This window comes from Acyrthosiphon pisum, chromosome A2 (genome assembly GCF_005508785.2).
Source record: "Acyrthosiphon pisum isolate AL4f chromosome A2, pea_aphid_22Mar2018_4r6ur, whole genome shotgun sequence".
Lineage (NCBI taxonomy): Eukaryota > Metazoa > Arthropoda > Insecta > Hemiptera > Aphididae > Acyrthosiphon > Acyrthosiphon pisum.
The window spans coordinates 67,410,996-67,431,823 of record NC_042495.1 but is presented as its reverse complement, the minus strand read 5'-3'; the positions used below and the strand labels follow the sequence as shown (position 1 = coordinate 67,431,823).

The following is a 20,828-nucleotide window of genomic DNA, read 5'->3' as shown; positions in this document are numbered from 1 at the left end:
CATTAAATTCTTTCAAAAAGATAATGAGCCCCACTGAACAGGTTCGTTAAATTATATTAATGATTATTGTATTTCCTAATTGGTAATTTATATAATACAATAATAAGTCAGGAGAGTGGTGAACATTTTTATATGTGTAGTAATAAATTCCAAATAATTAATGTTTAAAATATATATGAATGGTTATTTTATATTGAATAAATTATATTTTAAAAGATTGACTCGTGAAAAAATGACTCTACTATTTCGACCTAAAAATAAATTTAAAGGCACACGATATAATATTAAATTATTTACCAACATCACGTGAAATTTGTTGAAATGTAAAGGTTTTACCGTTAGTGCATATTCCTATATAAAATAAAATATTACTAATATATGACGTTTATTTGTCGTCTCATAGTAATTTTGACTGTGTTAACTTTTCATATTATGTTAATATACCGTACGCTTGACAAACCCATTATATAGTGCACCTACCTATACATACAATGTGGTTATTTTGTCACCAATAACGTATAATATTAATAATAATATGATTTCAAAAAGAATTGGTGTATAAATGTACTATATTTTTATTTACCATTAAAATATAAATGACGTATCGTAAATCAGCTGTCAGCGTGTGTAATAATTAGTTAAAACGCATAATAATATAATATAATATATGCAGAAATAAACTTAAAAGTGTAAAACCAACATCAACTGAAGTTTTAAGTACCTGTAATATATTTTACTTCTGTGCGTCTTCCGTACGAGAATTCACATTGAAAACCTCAAAAACCAAATCAGTGATTTATAATTTGCTATAACAATGTTCGTCTGATGAGTTTATGATTAGATTAATAATAATAATAATATCTACAACTTCGCCTGTGCTTTATTATTTTGGCTTATTTGTTATCCGATAAAATGCATAATGTGCGTCATATTTGTCATCCACAAGTATACAATCCACGAACCCCAACGAAACATACATTATTGTTATAGTTCGGTGTTAATGTGATATTACGGCGTGTGGCGTACCGCAATAACACAATTATTACAATCGTTTGCCAGACGTTTGTCAGTTATTATAATATATACGATACTGCTTGCAGGCAGTATTGGGGGTTAAGGCTCCATAAAATGTATAATATACCGCTTGAATGTCCTTAAAGTTGCGCACATTTTAACACGACATTATAATAATACGATGCGTTTAACGCGTGGATTTTTACGAATATTTTATGGTAGCGACCAATATAATAATATATATCGTGTTATTATTATTATTATTACGTTGCGATAAAGTCAACATTTGTCAATTTGTCTCCCCCCCCCAAAAAAAAAAACCCGTGCTCATAAACACGTTTAATTGAGTGTTAGCAAATTGAATCTGGCTGGTACTTTATGTGGAAGGGGGGTATATTTTTAAATTATAAATTAATAACAGTATCGTGTAAATAAATGATTATAAAACATATCCTTATAAACAGGAGCTGAGTGCGCTGACACATCGTTTCCGCTCAGAATCGTTTCTCGTGCACAATGATTTATTATTGAATTCGAACTGAACACATCCATTGTAATATAGTTGAACTGAATAGTCTTGACGAAGACGTACATTCGAAACCTACTATACAGCAGAACAGTTTCAACGGCTTTGTTATAACTATTTGTGCCTACAACGAAACGGCGAATACGAATAATCACGGTATTGGTCGAGCTTTATTATAATAATGATGAAACAAAGACGGCGGAGGTAGGGCAAATTAGTATAAAATTATGTTCACGTAATTGTTTCCTTACCTATATCGGTTTATTTCTCAAATGTCGCATTATTATATAAAATAATAATTTATCTCCTGCTCCTGTGATAAAATAATATTATGCAATCGAAAATATATCACAAGATAATCCATTACGGCGTTACAATATAAAATATTTTGTTTTTTAATATTGATTAAGGATACCTACGATATCTAGTATGATACAACAATGATGTATGCACTAAAATACACAATTATATAATGTATATAGTGAAAAGGGTTCAAATGTATTATCGCCATTATAAATTACCACCCAAGAAGAGATGGATAATAATTTCAGTGGCGTATCCAGGGTTTAAAAAAAGAGGATTGTACACAATACCCAAACCCCTGGATACAACACTGCAGGATAAGTTGTGTTAAATATAGTTATCTGGTTTTGTATTATATTAAAAAATAGATGCTGACTAAAAAAGACTATTGGATAATAACTTTGCAAAATACCTATTGATTTCTACTTAAAATTGATCTGTTAATCATTTCCATATCACTCCATATTATAAAATTATGTCTGAATATATTATATTGTAGGTAGGTATTAAATACATAAATATTTTAAGGAATTCTTTTTTCCGTTTAATATTATGACATTTGGCTACATACTCTAAACAGGTGCCTACTTAATATTGTAGTTTTCTATCACGATGAACGCTTATTCAATATTACAAACAAATTAGATAGGTATAGCTGGCATAGGTTACTAATGTGATCTTATACTAAATATTGAAATGGTCGAAAAAATAACATTAAACGATGATCATTTATATTACACTCCAAATAATAAAATTATAATTAAATGGTTTTTTAGTAATAAAAATGTTTAAAGATGTAGCTCGCAGGTCCGACCATCATTATTCTGATTAATATATCGCAGGAATATTACAAATTTCACTTTAAACGAAATAGTTCGTGTTTATATGCTAGTGGAACGTTATATCTAACCATTTAGTACACGATGAACTATCTATCTATTGAAAATATACATTTTATACACAAATTGTATAAATTAATATGAATCTATATACGGCATATGTACAAAGTATATATATTATAATACATATTACATACCATTATTTCCACGTACTTGTTTTCTTCTTTCTTGCAGGTGCAGAGTGGTGGGAAAAAGGTGAATTTTTTTTTTATAAAAAACGAGAGGCATTTCAGCAAAGTTCAACCTATAATACAGCTCGCCTATATAGCAAGCGTGTAATTACACTTTTTGCGTTACAAAAGTTCGCGTGAAATCGATTTTCTACTTGGACTTCATATACCCACTGAATGTTTGCCAACGCCACTCGCATTATAGGATAGTCGTATATATTATGAATATTGTAGGACGCAACTCAGGTATATATATATACCTACGTAGAATCGTTGTGATTCATTCATTAGCAATATTATCGCGGTGCAAAAATAGTTACCTATTATCGGAAGCGCCGTCGATGGCATTGTAATTGAATTTTCTAATGCAAATCCACATGTGAATACCAAATGAATATTGCAGTTCTTTAAATGTTTACAATAATATAATTCATGTCATTCTGAGCGTTACTTTTGTTTATATGCGGGTTCAATCACCCAGAACTTAGTTTATCGAGTTTACTCTGATGGCTTGATTTTTATTAAATTGTATTTAAAGGTATAATTTTATTGTAAGTAAATAACAATATTGACATTTGATATTGAACAATTTTGTGTATTAAAAAAAAAAGTTTCTTTGAATTTTATTAAACAATTAAGCTTCTTCCTCCTAAAAAATAAAAATGAAATAAAATTGTCTATTCAATTCATCCTATTTATTCTAGTCGGGATCATGAAAAGTGAAGTCCAAATATTGTCGGCGCCAGGGGTTCTCAGTATTGCACTATAATTGTCATCAAAGATTTATTTATTTTATGCATCAGACGAGATAATAAATTATGTAGGACGGTACATTCGAATTTTTTAAAAAGCGCGTCAGTTGATTTATATAACCGTTATACTTAATAATTTTCGCTGGGAACTTAATAGTCAGCGATTACTTATCGAGAGCATGACTTGATGCATGAACAATATAACAATATAAAATAAAAATAAGGTAATGAAATAAATAAATACGCAATGTTAACGTTCGTTGAGTTCTTACAGGGCTTGAGAATTTGCTTACATTATTATAATTATTTATTTAATTTTATTTGTGTAAATATAATATATATATAATATATTTTATACGTATATTTTATAGTCGCTGGTGATGATTTAAAGTTAAAGACGATTTTCCAAAATGACGCATGATTCGGATAAAGAGTTTTGTTTACTTACTGCTATAATACATCTTAAGAAACATAAAGGATTGTGTATAGTCAATTTATCATTCTGACAATCAAAATAGGCAAGTCGTAAATAAAACGTTTTCGTCTAAAAAATATCCTTTTCTAAATTGTCAGGTTTTCTTAAGTATAGCAGATAGAAAGTATACAACAGGATTGTGCTGTACGGACTTTTTATACGAGAGCATTGTGATTTTAACTTACAGTCCGTAAGTTACGGATATACTCTGAAACGAGTCCATTAAACGGGGTTTAAAAAATACCTAGGATAAAATGAATAATACAGTTTATTTAATATTAAATTATTATATTTGATAAATTGGTTTAAGTCATTCGAGAACGAGTATATTTTGATATTTCATGTTGCCTCAGCAATGAATAAAACACTTTAGAGTACTTTTACAACTTTCAACAAGAAGATGTTTTGGAGATGTATTTAATCTATGTCAGTTTGATAAGGTTTTTCAATGAGTTGGTCAAAGTTTCAAAATTTAAAATATCCTATTGTTTTCTATTCTCTGGAGTTGCTTGTAACATAAAGTGTTTTATAAGAGTACAACAATGAAATTACAAATGATCGACTAAAACAGTGACGTATTACAAGGTTGGAAAAATGGCTAAAGGCTTAAAAGAATATATATGCATATTAATATTATGAAATCATTTGGAAAAATATGTAAAACTCTGTTATTGTTCGAGTACAATGTGCTGGCGCAATCAGAAATACATTATGCAAAAATTTATATTTAGGTAAAAATAAAAAGAACAGAAAATTGTATTAATTTAAAAGCAGTATAAAAAATATTTAAGCGTTAAAACACAAACGATATATTAAAACCGGACATCTAACCTTTATCCCCCCCGTTTAATTCTATTTGAACGCGTGCGCATATTATAATGGAATTAAATATACAGAGTGCTCAATAAATATATGGGGCATGGTCGACTGGCATCTGATTTATAAGCTCATTTTTAGTACCTACCTATTTCTAAATTGTGATTTTTGCATTAATCTTGGTTGTGTATAGTGCGATATTCAAAAGTCTACGTTCGGTATTTATTTTGATAATACTTAATAATTAATACAAGTGTGTACAACTGCGTATACCATACGTATAAATGTACCATAAACAACCGTTTAAAGAAATAATGGGGCTCATAAAAAATTAGAATATATCAACAGCTATATTTGTATTTGTATTAATATTATTATTATTTTTTTTTTTTTTCTAAGAGCTTTATCTAAATCATAATATTATAATAAAATATTGGTTGCTATTTAAAAATTAAAACATCGACACTTTTTAAGTCTAAAATATATTGGTACCTACTTAGTAAAATATATTATGCAAAGATCAGAATATTATTGATGCGTCGTAATCATAATTAATATCCTTCAGAGACAGAGAAAAACACCAGTGTATGTATATTTTTTATCAACGCCCCGTATAATATATTATAATACCTAACATTATATTATTATACACAGTAATACAGTATAATGCACGCGCGTATAATTATCATAACTGATGCGGTAATCAATATTCTACAATATTTAACCCCATACCTAATATGATAATGAATACTATCGAAATTACGGAATTTCGAAGGATTTATGTAACATAAAACCCTGCAACGACGTGCCGAAATGGCGAGCGTTACATACATGATGTATTACAGTCATATTATGTTTTTGGCGTGGCATAGAGACGTGTGCGCCAAAGGTTTATAATATCTGTGTAGGTACATGCAATATAATATATCCACATTGTACATATAATATTATGTCACGCACATATATATATATACCAACGCATTACGCGTGTATTTCGAATAAGCCAATATATTATATGGAGGTATATATATAGCGGTTATAACGTGATTATTGGTAGCCGCATACAGTGGCTCTATATGACGTGTTATAGCGACTATTTGTGCGCATACAGTGCATAATATAATATACCTATAGATATTATTAAAAATACCTGATGTAATTGAATAGTCGTATGGAGCTATATACCTAATATATAGGCCATCTTGCCAATGTTCATGATACATTATTATATAATCAGTTAATCAGTAATAATAATATTATATGAAAATATGAAAAATGATAAAACTATCAATAATGACCATTCCTATATATATTACAATACCTATAATAATATTATTAGATAAATAGTTCATATTTCATCATGCCGTTGACACCTCTGTCTACGTAATACACATTTCATCACAATCATAATTTAGCAATAAACGAACGTTGCCGTTTACAACCGATTGGATTTAAATCGCATGAAATTGAAAAATTGTATTTTCTGATCTGTCGCTAGCTGCGTCATAGTACGACGCGCATCATGAAACTTGGATCCCAATTTCCAATATCTAATGGGATAGGCCGTGTGGGTCTATTATTTTACAATCCACCGATCGGCGTAAGGCGTTAATGTATATTTGTGTATTGTGTTGTAACTATATATGTCTATTCAGACCAGACCGACAGCTGCGGTTTTGTTTTTTATATACAATTGGAAGACGAAGAGAATGAACAAAAAAGAAACAAAAGAAAAACTAAATGAGAAGAGTGAAAAGAAATTTTTTTAAGAACAAATGCCATCCACTTTTCTCCTATACTCTAAGAATTGTTTTTTTTCTCGTGCGATGGTTGATCATTAAATTAAAATTTGATTAATAAAAGTGATCTATTTAATGAGCAAATGATGAAATACATATTCATACATGCGAAATAATGTACACGATTATCAAGAAGAAAAATTTGTCACGTATATTTGCAGTATACGTTTGACTAGACAGTATCAAGGTCTTAGTACGATACAGGTCGATACGTATCACTGGTACCTACATCGTACACATAACTTCTTCAACCCTCGTTTTTAAACTAGACATATGTAAACATATTCCCCTTGAAAAACTTGTAACAATATGTCTGTGCAGCAGAGCTATTATCTGTTTTTTTTTCGAAAATACATACACCGTTAGAATTTTATATACATATCTAATATCTGATGATGCTCTATATTAGAGTCTATAATATATTCAATATTATATTACGGTATTCGATACACAGAAAACAGGGTGAATAGTGACACTATCAACTTTTGAGTATCATACAAACTGTTCTATTTCTGTCACATGGTATGGACATTGGACAATACATATAATATAATGCAATCTAAAAAAATACTGATCTCTCTGAGTACATTATACTTACTTAATTTACTAACTAATAAGAAACAAATTTGAGATTTTTATGTTTAGAAAAGTTGACGAAATGTTCTCTTGATTTCATTTCTATTTGCAAACCATCGCGGTTTACCACTGTCAACACAATTTACCACAATTTTAGGTACATAGTAGGTACATACAATAAAATGCGTGCATCATTAATATGATCATATAAATTGTATTGGTCGTCGGAGACAAATTTTGGAACTCGCCATCTATCGGCTGCTATCCCTTGGAGCGATCACGTCATAAGAGTTCGTCTATGGACGGGTTCTCTATACACTTACTTCTTAATTATTATATAATATTATATTATACACTATACAGTCAAAGCTATAATATTATACAAGAATCCTGCGGAAGCGGATGACGGTGAAATTAGCATATTATTATACCATTCTTTGTCGTGGCTTAAACTGTAATTAATGTCGCGGTGTAAATGTGGTGAGTGCGTAAATTAATTACTGTGGCGGCAGCGTTTGAAACGATAATATTTTCGAGCGTTTACCGAGTGAGTGGACTGCAGGAGCCGAAGCTGCAGGGATCGGGAGTCACGGATGGGCCACGCGAACTTATTATACCACCGCAATACACGTAAACACTAAACGAACACTAGTGTTTATAATTGTATAATATATTATAACGTGTATATACGCAAATATAATAATATTATTATTACTATATGACGTACGCGCGTGTTTGAGTGTTTGAATACACCTTTAGATTTATATAATACGCGGTCAAACTCATATATTATTATATAGCGATTTGACTAGAATTATTGTTTTTGTCGTCGGTAGTCTCTGGTGGCGCGAACCATAGGTACAATATATAATATGTTTCTTACATGTCGCTATAATGGTACTATGTATTATAATATTGACATAATGACATTATGCCAGAGGCGCTACATGTAGGTGATATATTGTAGTAATATATACGTTAAAAAATATATATTAGGCACATAAAAAGGCTCACATACCCTTTATATAATATATATATTTTGTATATTTGCCGTGTATACATTATATTATACGGAGTAGGTACGTAGGTACCTTATTTACTTATTCATTATAACTAGGAGTAAAAAAGCAATAAATCAAAATACAAGACCAAAAAGCAGTAAGTGAACTAGAGTGAACTATATACTCCGTACCAAATAAGAGCGCACCGGGCGTCCACGGGCAAAACCGGTTTTGTTAGGTACGTAAATTTGGTGCGCTCTTCTTTGGTACAGGATATAGAGTTACTGCTTTTCTTCTTACCTAGTAATTATTGTATTTACACAGTGTCCGTCAAAATTCAATATTTTTGTTTAAATTTAACATTGGTCCCGAAATAGAATTGATATTTAATATTTTTACTATATTATAGGTAACTTGATAAGCAATAATATTATTGTCACAATTTAAAAATAAAAAATTAAGGTGTGTCATACAATTTTAGATAGGTACTTAAATTGAATCGCGGAAAAAAAAGCCCAGAAATAGAAATAGAAATGTGAACGCATGTTTACTCTACTCCTAATGACCTAATTAGTAATTACCATATACCTATAACAAAATATAATAATATATATTATATATTATAATGAAATTAATTATTAATTGTTAATTGTATAAAATATAGATTGTAAATTAAATAAAAATATAAATATGAACACAATATTATGTATACGTCATAATTTATTGTGTTATAAGTTATAAGTAAAAAACATCAGTCTTAGGTATATACATAGTACAATAATTTATAAATCAAAAAACATAAGCCTTAGGTATATACATACTAAAATGTATACAAAAATATAAAAACTGGAGGTAATTTAATATATTTAGATAGCAGATAATACAGGCCCTACATAAACTATAATCTTGAGCAACGAAAAAGAAGATCTTATAATATTTTCAATAGAACAAAGAATAACGATGATTATTTATATTATATTTATACATACTAATATTTATTTATTTATTTATTTACTATCATAGGTACATTTAAATTGTTCAATAGGTAATTATAATATTGGGGCCTCGCTGCCGGAGTATCGACTGTTTCTGGGTGACCTTGTTGAACACACCCCGTTTGATTGCCCCTACTGGGACGGCCTTCGTGAAGCCCTGAGAGCCAGGATTGGCCACCGACCGAGCACCGATGACGTTCCGGACATCATTTGTGGACCGGCGTTCGAGCTCCTGCCGGCGGACGCCCAAGGGAAGGATGCGATCCTGAGAGAGGCCGAAGAGCGGTTCAGGCTGTTCTACGGCATGGTGGAAAACACCCTCTCAATCAAAGAAGAAGAGGAACGAGTGCGACAGGCTGCAAACCGGCGGAATTACTATAGTTAAGACCCGATCTGTACCGTTTGTAATATAACTCAATTTTGTTTGTAATAACAGCGGGTGGGGGATTGTCCCGCCGCTGTTGATTGTCGTGTGTTTGTTTTGACAATAAACGATGGTGGCTGGAGGAGAAGTACTGGCACCATAGTTCCTCCTCCAGTCATCGATACCACAATAAAAAAAAAAAAAAAAAGGTAATTATAATATATGATTAATAGTTAAGTATTAATAAATACAAATATAACCTAATAATAATAGTTAAGTATATTATATTTTACTAGTTATTATTATTTATGATTATTAACTGTTATAGTAGTATGTAGTATGTATGTATGTATATTTAATATATCATATTGTGTTCATATTTATAATGATCATTTTCATTATAATATATAATATATTATTATATTTTGTTATAGTCTATTGATACATGGTAATTAGTAATGGTAAAAATTAAATATATATGTACATATTTTTGAATTTTTAATACATACAAATCTGCACCCTAGTAATTACTAATTAGGAGTAGAGTATACATGTGTTCACATTTCTATTTCTATTTCTGGGCTTTTTTTCCGCCTACCACTTAAATTATATGATATCACTATATCAGTATAATGTATCGCATGTACACTTTAATATTAAATCAATTTTAACCAAGTCGAAAGTGTCATCAGTGGGTGGCTTCTTTCTCCAAATTATAAAAATCATGTTTTATTTGTTTCCCTCTTATCGCACATACACTCATTATGTCTTAGATATAGATTGTACATTTTCTTCTAAAAATAAAAATAAATCAATTTTAGTTAGTATAACATTAAATTGTATTTGTAATTACAACTTATATCTAAAATTAATTTATTAACACAAACGCCAATGATATCAGATGGCTTTTGGCAATGGCTCCAAAAGTGTACTTGCAGCTTTTTTATTTTGAATAAATTCTGACTCGTACAAGCAATATATATGCAGTAAGTCCATTAAAACACATAAACAGATGGTATGATTTTTATGTTAGATAATTTCCTCATACAATATATTATAATAATTACCATACTTTTAATGTAAAAAAAAAATATTATTTTTACTTTACGGACTATTTTAGTGTAGAAAACTGTTTTATAGTTTCCTGAAAAACTGCGTTTTCGGAGTTACTGCTTAGTGGATTTTGACAGCACAGTCTACGTGACTAATAGCGATATTTTTTTTTGCAACAGATGCAGGCTGCAGAATCAGCTGTAGACTGCCAACGAACAAAAATCAGAACGTATACTAAACGTACGCTATATACATAATATAGATTATAGAGTATACTTCCGTGAAAATACGTCGGATCCAATCCACTACAAGTCCCACGCGAATTTATGGCCGCGAAAAGCCTCCGTCGCCGTACAGACGTGACTCGTAAAAGACGAATTCCCGAGTGATATACTTACTTTAATATTTATGGGCAATTTATACAACGAGACGGCTGAGTGCGTATGTTAGCACGTGTGTATGAGCGTGTACGTTTCGGTTCAAAAAACATAGACGTATGCATGTAAACGCTTTATTATGTATTCAAATATAGCTTGTGCTGACAAAATTTCTATCCCCCCCCCCCCCCCCCGAAAATATCGTTATTATTAGCTCAATTTGAAATTTCGAAAATATACATATTATATTACTGACGCTACTATTAGCGTTCGCGTTCGGATTTCACTCGCCGTCAAAATGTAATAGGGTATTGTTTCGTGTTTAATAAAAGACGTGAGACGCTATTCGCAATATCTCCAATTTCCCAGCGATTAATGGTCGACCATGAGCCGATTACCTTATTATAGAGCCATAATTTTTCCACGTGAGATGTGAGATGGGAGGGAGAAGAATATAATACCTTATTTTATTGCCATCGGTTTGTTTGAATTAGTTGGAGAATTTTTTTAAAATTAATTTGAGGCCGAGAAAGTCGAACGGCATACAACTCGGACCGAGAAAAATACAATTTAAAGGAAAATAATTATTGATTACCTATAACAAATGATTTATAATTATCGTCCTTTTAATATGAACAATTACCACACGCATCTATACATATTATATGATACACATCACACACCACCATTCTTCACAATTTCAGCCGTGCAGCGACAATTGTTGACCATAAATAACAATAATTAATAGTCTTTATATTATCTAATACAAAAAAAGGGGCCTTTGGACTCTCGCGATGAAACCCATAACATAATTAAACTGATAAGAAAATAAGAAAACACGTACCGGCCAGGTACCTAAAAAACAATAATATGGTCGTACAAATATTTTTGTGGTGCTGACGTGCTGATGGTATACGTTTGTCACTGACATTAAACCACCGGTGAACAACCGCCGAGGGAGCGATTTTTATTGGCTTAGTTACTCATCCATGTTCGTGTGGAAAAAAATCAAATAAAAAAACTAAAAGACGCACACAGGTCTTTCGACCGACCTTCGAGGCAGAGAAAATATGACGTAAAATATTGTCGGTCGATTACGCGCTTGGTGTTCAGCAAAAATAATGTTATGGACGGAAATAGAGAGTCGGTGAAAAATGAATGATTACAATATAATATTATATTTATATATTTATGACCCAGTATATGTTTTGGTTATAATAGTAGGAGGAGGTGTTCGTCGCGCGGAGTATGTGATGGCGGACAGTCGTGGTCATAATATCGTCTCGACTTTGGCAGCTTTCTCAGCGATAAGCAGCGGCGCTGGCAGTGGCGGCAGTGGCGTTATAAAGCTGGCGCGCGACGACTCATAATATATATTATTATAATTATGTATAAATCACAAATCATTATGCGATGATAATAATAATTATTTACATTCGAATTGTACGTCGAAGGGGTTAAGTACACGACCGGACTAATAAATCATAACATTATGATAATATACTTGGTATTTATACGGATTAAATATAAATATGTTTTATTTTTCGAGTAGGTAGGTGCGGGGGAAAGGCCTATAGGATTTCACCGACATGGTATATTACTATACAATACAGATTCGCTGTATAAAGCATAAAACGGTAAAGTCATTACACTCCACTGTAATATAATTAATTAATAACCAATCATTTCGCAACAGGTGTAAAAATAGCAATTTATTATCGACGTTAATTATTTTTTCCATTAAAAACATTTAAAAAATGAAGTCTCGTCGACATTTTAAAAACTATTTCCATATTACTAATTACTATTGCTTTGGAGTTTTGTTCAAATCGTTTCGTTATTATTATTTATACCTATCCGGTATCCCCACCCATATAATATGTTGGAAAATATGTATACAACAGTAGGTATAGTATAATCGTCCATATGACATAAATTAAAAACATAATTCAGAAAAAATATTGACAAATTACCGGGGTCTAATCATTGAAATAGGTTATTTTAACGTCTAATCAATTATAGAAACTAGTGTTTGTATCACAAGATTGATTATAAATTAGAATAAATTAAACACTTCTAGAATACAATAATACTATAATAGTCATGTAATTATAAACACTAAATTAATATGTGTACATAGCTTTCTAATTTTTTATTTTTTTTGAAAAATTAGTTCTAAAAATAAAAATTATTAATTCGATTTTTGAATTACGTGATCAACATAATAATTATCTTTTAAATTAATTACATTAGATTAAATACAGTTATGTTTAAAAATGCAGTTGTACAATTCACATGGATATACAATTATTTTTATACAAAATGTGTTTCAATAATAATCTACTTTTATTAAGAAGATTAATTTGAATATAAACTACCTATATAATTTGATTTTTTTTTACTTCAAAAGTGCTTTTATGTATACAATTATTTCGTTTTAGCATATTAAATATTTAAATGTTAAGAGATGGATTATTTATGCATTAAACGTTAAGCTTTAAAACTTTTTTCAAACGAAAAACCTATAAAAAAATTATCTTACGCTTTGTGTAATGAGTTTTTATGGTTTAGGATAGTTAACAAAACCACCTAACCGAAACGGGTTTGGGAATATTAATACTCAACAAATTCATATTATTATGCGGTCGTTCTGAAAATTAAGAATAATTAAGAACTCGTAACTGGTTGTTTTTATCGAAATAACATTTAAATAGTTTCTAACAAATATTGATAATGACCACCACACGTTTTTAGACTGGCTAGTAGTGTTATCTTACATTGGAAAGAGTCCAAAATCAAAAAGGGATATCTATAAGCCCCAGGAAACGAAGACAATTTGTCATCTGACTTTGCTCTTTCGTCGGTGGCTGCCAATTCTCTGTCTGCCTACGTACGGAGAACAGTCAAAGTGTTATAATATAGCGTGGATTACAGAAAAATCTCATCTACCATTTCTAACTTTCATCAATCTTAGCGCGTTTTCCAAAAATAATACATCACACGTTTCAATGAGTAAAATATTTTCCCTAAATGTGGAAGATGTTGATGATTTCAAAATTGGAATACTTCAACGATATAATATGTAATTTGTTTGGTTTTTTCCGTTACAATAGACACGTACTATGACATTTAAAATGTAAACAACGTAGGTATAATATCTTCTGTCAGCGCCCAGCGGTGTTTCTGCATAATTGTTGTACCAATTGATAATTTGATAACCTATGTTAAAATATAACATAATATGATAATTATAATAATTATATAAATGTTATTATATTGTTTACATTACATACATATGTAGTGGATGATATGCTTAAACACGAAAGCTTGGACATTGTTTGTGTGAGTAGTAAAAAACTGAATAATTAATATAAATCAATTAACATAGAACAACGATGTGAATCAACCGACTAATGGCTATTTTATACGTCATTATCGTTTTTCCCTTGTGTTCAAAATGTATTAAAAAATAACACATAAAATGGTTCAATTTAAAATTGTATTGTTAGGCTATTCGAGTACTTATGGATTATATTAATACATTAATATTATACAGTAACGACTCATTAAAGCTAGATTCGTTTGTTTGCGTATAAACGTTGTTCTCAAACTATGAATGAAAAAAAATGGAATAAATAATATTATATACATGGAAACAATGCATTTTTATATACCTACCTATAACTTACAATGTAGGTGCTATCTGGCTAACTAAATAGTATTTATTGGGAGCTACCACTTTGGAAATAATAATTAATATAATAATACTTTCCGAATGGAATCTTATGAACAGAAATTACTAGAACGTGCGTTTAAAAATTAAAATAGTTCACGAAAAATAAAAATTGGTACCTACCTATTTTTAATCACTTGATTAATAACTGTTTCAACTCACTAAAAACCTGGATGACCTGACAAAGTTACATTTCATTTGTATTCTTATAACTTTTTGTCAAAAATATCTTAATGTAAGGACATGAAAAACTTAACTCACAAGGCTTAAACGACCACAAAAAAATTTTTTGTAGATTTGAGCAAAATTTTTTAAACTCAGAAAACAAAAGAGAACGTCAAAATTGTTTTAAATTATATGTCGAGTTTACTTATAAACTATATTTTTAATATTATTATTATAAGTATTTTAGATATATTTCCATAACCTGCTGACTAGTGTAAAATTGCTCTGGTATTTTTTTTATCTTTCTTTTACTTGACGTGCTTAGACGTTTTCCTTATTAGAGGTGCACTATCCATCAGTCTTGCTTGCACATAACATAAAATGTTCAACATAAACGTAGACACAATAGTCTCCGCACGTCATGTCCGCTTTCCGACGACTTTTCCCTCTAACAAAACATGATTGATGTGGATTTATTAGGAATGTCTATACTTTTTGGTGAAGAAAACAATATTGTTCAATCTCTAAGTACGAAAACTTTCAAAAAGTTTTTGGCAAAAACGTTTTAAATTCATCGTTTGTATAAACCCAGTATTCTGAACTGTCTCTAAAAACTAACTCATATTAAAAAAATCAGAAAAAATCGAGAGACCCACACGACTAGAACTTTTTATCAACCAGCTCGACTACTATAGATGAGTTTTGACGAGTAATGAGCAGTCCTATAAAAAAAAGTACGCTACTCAATATTATATTTCCATTACAAGGAAAATCTATGAATTATAAATATGTTTTGGTTAATAAGTAACTACGACAATGAATATCTTCCTCAAAATTGGTTAGAAAAACAAAAAACGTGTATTCAGCCCAAAAACGTATTTAATATGTTAAAATATAGGTATGATAAGACTTATAGTCGAGTTGGGTAGTGGGTGGTAAATACAATTTATGATTTAACTAAACAAAATCGTGAAAACAGTCATAACTGAGATTTACTACTCAGGTAGGTATCAATTTATTATTATTACGAATTACGACTCAAGAGTAATATAATAATATAATAATAAATTAGAATTATAAATTTGTAGAAAAATTCATTATTTTAGTTTACTGTAAAACATAACTTATTTAACACAAAGTTTGAATCAGATACTATATTGTATTAATGAATTGAATGTTGAGACTTTTTGTCATTGTATTGTTAGGTACTTTTGTCATTGTACTATTAGGTACCTACCGAATTATTAGATCATTTTTTTTTCAATATTTTTAATAATTTCCGTAAATTGAAACATTTTACACATAATTTCTTATGGATTATTTTTAATTTTTGTCCCCTAAATATTTTACACGTTTTGTACGGACGTCGCACGTCGTACTTTAACAAAATATTTGGCTTAAAATAAAATTTAAACTTGATAGATTTTCAATTAAATTACGATTCTCAAATCCTATACTTACAGTGCACTGTATACCTACTGTCATTTTTGATTTAAACGAATTTAAAAAGCATAACATAGGGTTTCAGTGCATTTAATTCATGGCCCTAAATCCTAATAATAATTAATAATTATCAATTATTATAGATCATAATTTTAGTACGCATAGGGTAGTCATGTCCTGTTGATGGGTATTATATTACGGTTGTGTATAGAGTCATTTCCGAGACCAACCCACCCGCAGTAGATGAGGAAACTGAAAAACACTCGATCGTTGAGGTGGATAGACGACCGGAGGACGGTGTTCGCCAAATAGTCGAAGGAGGGTTGGAGATTCAATGTTCAATGGCTGATGCCGATACGAGTCCGTTTATCGCTTAGTAAAATTGCCTAAGCGGACAATGTTTCGTGTCCACATGGCGGAGTATTGGTTAGGTCCGGATGGACTGATATCGCCACTGCGCAAAGCTGACGATGGGGACGGATGCCACATAATATATCTGTGGTTAGGAGCCGGGACACCGTTTGCGGACGTCCGGCCGGTCGGACACGAATATCGGAGCTCTACGCGCTGCAGATTCCCCCGACCACCGAAACAATAAAAATAGCGATAATATTCAACACGCTTCTTGTATTAATATTGTTAACGCTTGATTAAATATAACTAAATTGTATTGTTTTAATCGTCAAGTGTAGGTATTAGGTATAATTTTTCTATAAATTAATAAATTATATTACATTTGATTACGATATTTACGTGTTTTCTTCTTAACAGTAAGGAGTTTAGTACATTTCGTGTATTGATGAGGTGTCGTCACTCTGGGCCCCTATAATACCTAATTTTTTAAGATATCTTAATGCGAGACTTAACACTGACTTGATTTAAATAACACTACAGTTGTAGTTGTATACTGATACCAGAGAGCTTTTCCTATCCTATGAAGGTCTATTTTTTATTCTGTTAAATGCTAATAATTAATAAGTAATAAATATCTTAAAACTTAAGACTTAAAATGTTATGTTATTTTTTTGAAATGAAAGTTGTTTTTATTGTTGGCGTAATATATTATAATTTGTATATGGTATCATGTTATAAGTAGTGCCTGGAATTATATATTTGCATTTTTGATTTTTTTTTCAAGTCATCAATTATAAAATGTAATGTATATTATAATTAGTGAATTAAATAAAAAATTGTATCATACTTGAAATCTTTAAATGCAAAACAATTATAAATTTTATATGAAATTAATCATTTTATAAATAGGTAGGTATGCTGTTTTCAGACAGTGTTTTAAATATAATGATAATAATTAATAATAGCAAAATGAGCCATATCATAATAAGTCAGTTAAACGAGGAAAAACCATTAGCGGTTTTTGATTCTATCTACTACAAAAGTTAAAATATGACAATTTTATAATTTCTATTTTAAATACAAAATTTTTAGAATTTGGTTGAAATCAAAAAAAATTAAAATTCAATCTCAAGTAGACTTAACGACATATTCAAATTTGTTTTCAGTGTTCTTATCGCTTCAATATATAATTTGGTAAGTACGTTAGAAGTATAGAACACGTCCAATCTCCTATGTGGCACGTGTGTTTAACAAAGACAGAAAATCACCACTTCCAATCCTCTTAAATAATTTTTTTACCGTTTTTACATTTTCTTCGTTTAACTGATACAATATTATTTGCCTCATATTATTATTATTATTATTATCATCATTGGATTTAAAACATAATATAATATATCGGCATATAGCGAAAACAGCGTGTTTATAAAATATGAAAAGTTTCATATAATTTATATAATTTTTTTTCAAATTATTTAATATTTTTACTACCGTGTTAGCGATGTCGAATAATAATGAGAATAATTTTAACATCACTGTAGTAGGCGTGTACACTGCATTGAATCATTAAAACCGCCCTTCTAAGAATCTATCTTAAAAAAAATAAATAATAAATAATTATTATTATTATTATTAATAATAATAATATTACCATATCACCTACACCAGGCATATCAAATAGCCCTCTGCACGTTTTTTTATGGCCCGTCGATGGCTATTATTATATAGGTCAATATTAATGAACAATTAATTGAATAGGTACAAAAAAATTATACAATTTTCCTTTTGTGTCATTGGTATATTAGTGAGAGGTATACATGAATTTACTTTTCTGTCTTATCTCCTGATAAACTGTAATAAATAGTATTGTATCTATATGGTATTGTAATTTATGTACCTATAAAATAAAAAAATTGTAGAAAATGTGTTTTTTTCGATAAATTTGTAGGTGTGGTCTGCATGCTAAGCTATTCAATATATTTGGCCCAGTTAATACTCTGAGTTTGACATGCCTCGTCTATACACTACGGCGTCTAATCTGCCGGACCGGCACTTTGCAGTATAATCTACCTTCGATCCGTTCTCGGTGTATTATTTTATTCGATGGCACTATGGGAGACAATACGATTGTAACGCCACGCGTGCTATGTGCGTGTGTGTGTGTGTGTGTGTGTGTTTGTTTTTGTACACGAAAAGGGGCTTTGTGGACGACGTGAGATTCGACGAGTAGAGGCAGGCACGTGCGTACCTATATATATATATATATATATAAATGTATATAATATAATATATATACTTGGCACACTCGAACACTATAACAACAATGCGATTACGATATCCGGCTGCACAACGTTCCATTGTAAAATAGTTCATTAAACGACAAACGAAGATAGATTAAGCGAACTGCGACGGTCGATGTTATATTATATTATTATATAATGATGACGAGCGACGCAGTCTTATAGCTCAGCGTGTACAATAGGCACAGGGTCTGCATATAATTGTTATTATATGATATACAATATTATGCGTTTATACGGGGACTCGTATAATATACAGGGTGATTCACCGAGCATACTCTTCACACCCCCTTATTTTTTCTTCAATACCACAGTCAGTCAGACATTCTTTATAAGACCACATTATTGACTAATTCTCGAGATATTTTGTGTACTATACTTAATAAGACGCGTGTCTTGTAGAGGTACAAACTTCCAGTTTTTCAAATGACTCCTTCCCTTTCATTGTAAATTATTCAGCTCAGAAAATGTTGACGTATCAATTCGATACGATTAGTTTTTATATTTTTTTGTTATTTAATTTGGTCTACTAGGTAAGGTTAACAATAGCCAACTGGTTTAGAAGAAAATATGGTGGCTTTGGTGGTTTGAAAATGTAAGTAATTAATATTATTATTCTATAAGCTTATTTTATAATTTTTAGAAATGGTTTAAGTATAATAAATATAGGTAGTATTATAAAGATCCAATATACATATATATATTTGATATTTTTGTAAAATCATTTTAATAACTAAAAAATCACTCGTTTGAATTTGAAAATGCTGGGTACATAAACATTTTCAAACAAATTATTCACTCAATAATTCATAGTAGAAAAGTGGGATTCTCGTTTGAACTTTGAAAGCATATATTTGTATCACCACTGCAGGACAATCTATAAGTATAGTACCTACTAAAAATCTCTAGAATTTTAACCAGAACACGAATAACACCATTATTAAAGTTTCCTTTAAATGAAGGCGAGCAAGTTTGCTGAATCACCCCGCGTATATTAGGTAGTAATAATTTTCGAAGAGTAGAATAACTCGGGCTGGTTTAAACGTCGTGGTCGGCGGCTGATTCTTCACTGATGATCAAAAACGACTATACACAGGGTCATATTATGTGAACAAAATATACCTACTCATTTTGTTGGATTTGCCAGTCGTAGCGTTTTTGCCACGTGCTCGTTTTATAATAATAATATTATACTTTATGTTCATAGAACAATTACAATCTCGCGGGAATAAAAACACGACGCCATTTTGTGGCTTCGTCATTTTTAACGGATCGCAATAAAAATATATAATATAATATTAATTATTATTATAAGCTCGCGTTTCTACGACACAAACGTCCGTCTGGTCTTTATACCGTCTATACCGGGCTAATAATATTATCACGTGCGCCTGATATTAAAACGCTAAATAATTAATTGATCGTTGTTTGTGCGTTAAGTATATATTATTACACGTATATAGGTATAATAGTATATAGTATTTTATGTGTGTATGAATTATTGACCTACGGACATTATCGTGTTCAAGAGCAATCAATATACGCGTGGTGGCTTATAAATTATTTTGTCCAACGTGAAGTACCTACCTATTATATATATATATATATATAGGTAGGTACTACTAAAATTGCTAGGACGACATATTATGTTGTATTGTCGTCATAGGCGCACATTGGGTGTGAATTTAGGGGGTGCTGGAATAGTTTATGTTA

The 20,828-nt window shown here is 30.3% G+C and overlaps 1 protein-coding gene across 2 annotated transcripts in view; it reads right to left on the bottom strand.

Moving 5' to 3' along the window:
* Nucleotides 1-20,828, bottom strand: part of LOC100169402 (octopamine receptor beta-3R) — a 195,177-nt gene that overhangs the window by 93,845 nt on the left and 80,504 nt on the right. The window contains exon 4 of one of the 2 annotated variants that reach the window (XM_029489381.1): nucleotides 13,555-14,339. The exons of the other annotated variant lie outside the window; for it this stretch is intronic. Coding sequence (XP_029345241.1) covers nucleotides 14,188-14,339 — 152 coding nt within the window. The 3' untranslated portion in view covers nucleotides 13,555-14,187. Of the gene's footprint in view, nucleotides 1-13,554; nucleotides 14,340-20,828 lie in introns of those variants that run through there. 2 annotated transcript variants of the gene reach the window in all.